Source organism: Poecilia reticulata, chromosome 8 (genome assembly GCF_904066995.2).
Source record: "Poecilia reticulata chromosome 8, P_reticulata-male-v2, whole genome shotgun sequence".
NCBI classification, from domain to species: domain Eukaryota; kingdom Metazoa; phylum Chordata; class Actinopteri; order Cyprinodontiformes; family Poeciliidae; genus Poecilia; species Poecilia reticulata.
Genome location: NC_088837.1, coordinates 27,391,991 through 27,399,449, shown reverse-complemented (window position 1 = coordinate 27,399,449; position 7,459 = coordinate 27,391,991). Strand labels below are relative to the sequence as shown.

Here is a 7,459-nt window from a genome sequence, read left to right as displayed (position 1 = left end):
ACTTGAGCTCAACCTGTATGCTAGACGTCACGTTCTCCACGCGGCTCGATGTTAGCATATTTAGCTTAGCATGCCGAATGTTAGCACATTTAGCTTAGCATGCCGAATGTTAGCACGTTTAGCTTAGCATGCCGAATGTTAGCATATTTAGCTTAGCATGCCGAATGTTAGCACATTTAGCTTAGCATGCCGAATGTTAGCACATTTAGCTTAGCATGCCGAATGTTAGCACATTTAGCTTAGCATGCCGAATGTTAGCACATTTAGCTTAGCATGCCGAATGTTAGCACATTTAGCTTAGCATGCCGAATGTTAGCACATTTAGCTTAGCATGCCGAATGTTAGCACATTTAGCTTAGCATGCCGAATGTTAGCACATTTAGCTTAGCATGCCGAATGTTAGCACATTTAGCTTAGCATGCCGAATGTTAGCACATTTAGCTTAGCATGCCGAATGTTAGTGGAGGATAAGCACTGGAAAATATCGAGCCGGTGAACATTTAAACAAATTGGCTAAATTGAACAGATTTTTCTTATGTTGAGAGGGTTATTTTGTGTTGTGTTTTCTTATATACGTTTTGCAGTATGTTATATATATATATATATATATATATATATATATATATATATATATATTGCTTCATATTGCTAAGATGTTTGCTGCCATTTATCAGAGCAAAAATATCCTGTTGAAAGCTAACTGCATGATAGCACTTTGAAAGCTAACTGCATGATAGCACTTTGAAAGCTAACTGCATGATAGCACTTTGAAAGCTAACTGCATGATGGCACTTTGAACGCTAACTGCATGATGGCACTTTGAACGCTAACTGCATGATAGCACTTTGAACGCTAACTGCATGATAGCACTTTGAAAGCTAACTGCATGATGGCACTTTTATTTCATAGATCCAGCTCAAATGTTTTTATTTTTTAAAACTTTATTGTTAAGCTTTTCTCTTGTCAGAGATCAAACAGTTTCCTATAAACATTTTAAGTTTTTAAATCTTATAAAAATCCACCATAAAGTTTCTCTTTGACGCTCAGATTTGCTCCATAAAACAGGAAAGTCACCAGAGATAACCCGGCCCACATGGTTCTGGTTCTGGCCTGGATGGATCTTCACACCGGATCAGACTGTCTTTTATTAAACATATAAAGTCCAACACAGAATTAAAGGTACGGAAACTCAGGAAGTCCAAACTAAATGAAGGTTTGGATAAATTTGTCTCCATGGTGACAGAACCAGGCGGGTTCAGGAGTTCTGACCCGACCCGGAAACTAAAACCTGAAAATGTTCATGTTCACCGACCCGTAGAACCCCGGATACCTGTTTTCAGGTAAACATCCGGGCCAGAACAGAACCCGTTCTGGATCCTTCGAAGTTTTTTAGATCTGGAAGCAAAGATGAAAAAATTCTGATTTATTGATGATCTGCTGATAGTTGATGATAAAAACTCCTTTAAGGAGGCCGTGACCCGGTTCCGTGACCCGGTTCCGTGACCCGGTTCTGGAATTTGGCCTCAAGTCCAAGGAGAGTCAGGAGATTTGCGGGTCGGTTCCGGTCGGAGTCAAGTTTGACCCAGAAGTGAAAAATCAGCCAGAACAGAAAGGAGGTGTGTTCTGGTTCTGGTTCTGGTTCTGTTTGCAGCAGGACACTCAGAGGTCCAGCGTCTCAGGAACGTTCCTCTGACCTCTGACCTCTGACTCCGTCATGGCCAACATTCAGCATGGAGGAGAACTGGAGCGGTTCTGAACATCCGGACCCAATCGGCTCCCAGTCGTTTGGTCCCGTGTCCGACCCGGGTCCAGGACAGCAGAACCAGGTCTGGTTCTGATGGATCCGCTTTCAGAAAGTTTAAAGTTCAGAAAAAAACGGAAATAAAAATCAATTTGAAGCAGAACCGGATCGGTTTCCCTCCAGGCAGAACCCGGACCTGGTGCCGGGTATTTGGACCTCATGGCTCCAGGTTCTGAGTCCAGCGGGTCGGGTCAGAATCCTCACAGAACCGTCCGGACTCTCCATGAATCTGTTTCCATCCAACAGAGACTGACCCGACCGGAACCGACCCGGCCCGGTCCTCATCTCGGGCCGTGGAGCGCCGACATGGCGGCCGGCTGCTGGGGGCCGCCGGGCGCGGCGCCGGGGGGCCACAGGGCCGCCGGGCGGCGGTGCAGGTGGAGTTGACCTTGATGGTGACCGGTGGGGGAGGGGGGGGAGGCGGCCCACATGGGGGGGGGCTGCGGGGGGGAGGCGGCCTGGGGGGGGCAGTCTGACGCCCGCAGCCTGGAGAACATGGCGATGGCGTCCGGGAAGTTAGGGGGCGTGGCCGGCGTGTTCCTGGGCGTCGCCGTCTGTGGGAGGAGACAAACCGTTAGACGCTGCTGCCCCACCCCTACCCGCTGCTGCCCCACCCGCCGCTGCCCCTCCCCCACCCGCTGCTGCCCCTCCACCACCCGCCGCTGCCCCTCCCCCACCCGCTGCTGCCCCACCCGCCGCTGCCCCTCCCCCACCCGCTGCTGCTGACCCGCAAGTCAGACTCGTTTTAAAGCGATGACGACACCTGGACTCGGTTCTGTAGAACCGAACTGGTCCAGTTGAAGGTTCTGCTTGTTTGGTACCATGCATGGTTCTGTTCCAGGTTTCCGACGCTCCAAAAAGAACCACCAACTCTGACCGGTTTTGGTCCGATCCGAATGGTTGGGTTCTGGTTCTGGTTCTGGAGGGGATGAAGCAGCTTCTTACCATCTGGTGCTGACCCGGAACGTTGGCCTCCTGGAAGAAGGAGCTCAGCGCCGTCTGCAGACACAGCAACACAGCAACATCAACATGGACCCAGAACCGGGTCAGAACCAGCACAACATTCCCCTTCACACCTCTGACCTCTGACCTCAGGGCCAGCAGCTGAACCTGAAGGCTCAGAACCTTCTGGTTCAGCTGGACGTGTCCATCTGGAGGTCAAAGGTCCTTCAGGTGAGTCACATGTTCAACCAACAACTGAACTGTTCTTCCCTCTGATTCGTATCAGATCCGAACAGTCAGTGAACGGTTCAGTCTAACAGCTGAACGGTTCCAACTTTCGTTTTGACTGAAGGCAAATCGGTGAATCTTTCCGGGCTAATCTGGATCTCTGGCGGTTCCGGATGTCGGGAAACTGTTCCTGCCATGAATCCCGGATCCTCCCGCCTGGAATGACTCGCTTGCAGAATGTAAACAAAGGCAGCCATTGGTGGGAACACCGCGTCCTCTCCGTGGCTAATGTTAGCATGAGCAGCAGCGTGGTCCGAACCCGAACTGCAGAACCGATCCTGTGTTAGTCATTCCTTCGGTCCGCTCCGAAACCCGAACCCGCGACAGGACGTGGCTGAAGCCCCGCTAGCGGACTCACCTCGAACTGCCAGTGGGCCGCCTGGAGGAGCTGCTTGGCCTGATCGGCGGCGCATCCGGCCGCCAACACGAACTGGTTGATCATCACCTGGTGCCTCAGCTCCTCCATGTTCATCGACATGGCGGCTCCCGCCTGTCGGAACGACAAACTGCCGAGAAACCCGTCGGTGATCCGGGACAAACCGCAGCGACGCCCCGCAGCTCGCTGGCCGTCCGCGACCTGCCGTGGGCCGAAGCAGCAACAACAAACAGCTGCTCGCTGCTGATTGGTCCGGAGCGCAAGAAGCCGGAACAGAGAGACGCTGATTGGCTGTCACGGTAAACCCATCAAACTCTTTGAGGTTTGTTTCATTACAGGGGTACAAAATTCATGGGCGGCGTCAAGAAATCTGATCGGAATTATGAAGCGACCCGCCCGGTTGGGTGACCCGCTGAACTACAGGCGGTCCCTCCGTCGGTCCGTTAAAGTGACGTCGTGTGTGAGTGGATGAAATCAATGAGCTGATTGGTCAACACAGAGATCTTCTCCAAGATCAAACCTTAGATTTCAGTTTATTCCTCAATGTAAAATTCAGATTATGATCAGATTACTTTATGCTCAAAAAGTAAAACATTGTATAGCTTAGACCCTTGAAATGATCACTTTCTATAAATGCCTCATCCATTACTCTGTTTTATTGGGACAAAATATGATGAGACCAATTTTCAAAATGGGAAAGACAAAAGAACATTTGATTCAAGGAAGCAGATGGAAGCAATCGTTAGCATTAGCAGTTTAAAGTAATGGAACCTCAGGTGGACCAGAGTTTATCCTCTAAGTCAAACTGGAAGACGAAACGTCCCAAAGCTTTCTGGAAGAGACACAAAGTAAACTTCACACTCTGTCCTAACATCATCATTAAGCTAGCATACATCACCAACGTTAGCAGGAAGCTAACATACCATCACCAACATTAGCAGGAAGCTAACATATCATCAGCAACGTTAGCAGGAAGCTAACATACCATCACCAACATTAGCAGGAAGCTAACATACCATCACCAACATTAGCAGGAAGCTAACATATCATCAGCAACGTTAGCAGGAAGCTAGCATACATCACCAACGTTAGCAGGATGCTAGCATACCATCACCAACATTAGCAGGAAGCTAACATATCATCAGCAACATTAGCAGGAAGCTAACATATCATCAGCAACGTTAGCAGGAAGCTAGCATACATCACCAACGTTAGCAGGATGCTAGCATACCATCACCAACATTAGCAGGAAGCTAACATACCATCACCAACATTAGCAGGAAGCTAACATATCATCACCAACATTAGCAGGAAGCTAACATACCATCACCAACATTAGCAGGAAGCTAACATACCATCACCAACGTTAGCAGGAAGCTAGCATACATCACCAACGTTAGCAGGATGCTAGCATACCATCACCAACATTAGCAGGAAGCTAGCGTACATCACCAACGTTAGCAGGATGCTAGCATACCATCACCAACATTAGCAGGAAGCTAGCATACATCACCAACGTTAGCAGGATGCTAGCATACCATCACCAAAGTTAGCAGGATGCTAGTGTTGCTGGGATCAGGCAAAGATGATGTCCGGAGTTGTCTTTGTGAATAAAAAGAGGTGGTGACGTATTTCCGTTTGAATTTATGCCACATAGATTGGTTCCCTGCTTGCTCCTGTTGTTTTTAGCCAAAGCTGCAAGACCTGTACCATGAAAAAGATGCAAAACTTAAAATGTCTGTGAGCTACTGGTACAACAACAGAGTTTTGTGGTGTGTCGTTGTGTAATTAGCCGGTACCATCCAGTGCTTAGTTTTTTTCATTTTCCTGCTGATATCGAGGCGACGGCGGACTGTAGCCAAAACTTAGCCACCAAAGCTAACACCCGGTTTGTAGCTGCCTGCTATTTCAAAGCTTGAGGATGTTGAAGATCCAGCGTCAGAAATGGGAAGACGGAGGTTAAAAGGGATACGAGCTTCGTTCACTGGAATAATTTGCTGGAGGAAAATAATGCCGGAGGAAATCCACTGCTACGGGAACAGGCTGAGAACAGAGGCAGCGATTCGGCTCAAGGTCAGTAAATGCGTTTGTGTTATATGGAGTATGAATTGTTTTTAGGCAACTCCTTAGCTTTTTTTATGTGACAATCATATAAAATACATTTAACATGCAGTCGGAGCGACGAGCCCCTCCGACACCGAGCAGGTAATCTAAGAACAGCCAGAGCAGCAGCGCTTCAGCCCGATCCAAACCACACAGTCAGATTAAGGTCCAAAACCTTCGATTTACAGCCGTTTCAGTGGCACCAACCCACATAAAAACCCTCAGAACAAATGGTACAAATCATGTTTTTCCTGAATCCCGAAAATATAACATCTACCTTTGATGTTTCATAGTTATAATCCACGTTAGAGTGAATTTTTCCACTTGGCTGCTATAATCTGTTCTTGCTTTACATGTAATTTCTCTTTTTTCCTCTGAGATTCTGCTTAGAAAACCAGGTTATGAAGTTTATCCTCCTGCTGCTTTTTGTTTTTAAAATGGTACATTTAGGTTTGCCTCCACTTTTATAAACTAATGCCTCTAATATGCATCATTGTTTGTCTCACTGTTGGTGCAGGTATCAGGTGAACTCTGTTCTCTGCCTGCTAGTTTAAATTAATTTCAGCTTCACTTTCAAGAGTATTCAGATTTTAACCTGCATTTTCTAAGTAGTAAATATTTCAGTTCACTCTTTACTCAGTAACTTGTGTTGTTAAAACTCTGAAACACTTTTTGCAGTTTCTTTGTGATACCAGAACTATTTCACTCAAACATTTAATTTCCTGATATTGTCCATTTATTTTAAGCAAAACTCTCAAAAAGAGCTAAATATTAGTTTTGATTACGTTGTGCAGCTAAATATGGACACTTATTAGATTTAATGTTCAGGTTTCATCGTAAACCTCGTGATGTTTCTGATGATCGCTGTGCTGATTACCACTGGATCCAAACACCTGGACCAGCTGACCGGTACGCCGTCCATCAGTCCACGGTCTGCCGGGTCATCACAACGTGGACCAACTTTTTATTCACTTGGTTAAACTAGGATCTGGAACCCGGAGCACCAGATATGCATAAATCTACCTGCAGACGCTGTTGGCCTCCCTGACCTGCAGTCGTCCTGGACGGGCCGAGCCGGACTTCCTGGACGGGCCGAGCCGGACTTCCTGGACGGGCCGAGCCGGACTTCCTGGACGGGCCGAGCCGGACGTCCTGGACGGGCCGAGCCGGACTTCCTGGACGGGCCGAGCCGGACGTCCTCTCCTCCAGAGACGAGTTTCCATCACCAGTAACTAGTCTGATGTCTGATTAGCTGCTAGGAAGTATATTAAATATTCACTGTTCATTTTGATGTCCTGTTACAATAAAATTTAATCTACATTTCACAAACTTTTCCCCTTTTCTCAGTGTTTATATCAAGTATTTACATGTAGATCAGGAATTCAATGAGATGTTAAAATGCAAGTTTTAGGTAATTCAATCTGGAAAGAGAAAAAGGAACAATTAAAAGATTGAATGGTTGAATAACACTTCTTTGGCGCTCGGGCCCCAGCAGAAGATGAGCCGTGATCTCGGGTGAAGACCCCCGACTGATCAGGGATGCTCTCCCCCAGAAGGGGGCCGAGGCCCTGAGGAGAGAAGGGAATATCGGGACCATAAACCTGGGAGTCGGCTTGAGGGACAGGAGGAGGAGAATCCCGAGAGGAAAGAAAAGGCATAAGTGGTCGGCGATAGGGACGCCGTACACAAGAGAAGGTGAGGCACTGATGGGAGGAATCGACAGATGACACGAGGAAACTGAGCTGGTGGATGAAGGCCAGCAGTGATGGACCATAACGACATGCCAGGAGGATGAAGGCCAGCCGAGGGGCTAGAGCAGGGGTGTCAAACTCCAGTCCTGAAGGGCCGCTGTCCTGCAGGTTTTAGATGAGCCACAGGTACAAAACACCTGAATCAAATGGCTTAATTACCTCCTCAGGTCTCCAGAGCCTTGCTAATGACCTAATTAT

The 7,459-nt window shown here is 47.8% G+C and overlaps 1 protein-coding gene and 1 long non-coding RNA gene across 3 annotated transcripts; one reads left to right on the top strand and one right to left on the bottom strand.

Moving 5' to 3' along the window:
* Window positions 1–923: 923 nt before the first annotated feature.
* On the bottom strand, window positions 924–3,662 carry ubald2 (UBA-like domain containing 2). The gene is given in 4 exon segments (XM_081610432.1): window positions 924–2,251; window positions 2,254–2,355; window positions 2,747–2,800; window positions 3,390–3,662. Coding segments are annotated over 4 exon segments (639 nt in total). The 5' UTR covers window positions 3,510–3,662; the 3' UTR covers window positions 924–1,888.
* Window positions 3,663–3,859: 197 nt separating this feature from the next.
* LOC145552664 (uncharacterized) lies at window positions 3,860–6,839 on the top strand. 2 transcript variants are annotated; one of them, XR_014088811.1, is made up of 2 exons: window positions 3,860–5,480; window positions 6,339–6,839. It is a non-coding gene; the product is annotated as an uncharacterized LOC145552664 (long non-coding RNA). The 2 variants fall into 2 exon arrangements; XR_014088809.1 differs by having other exon boundaries at window positions 3,860–5,950.
* Window positions 6,840–7,459: the final 620 nt, after the last annotated feature.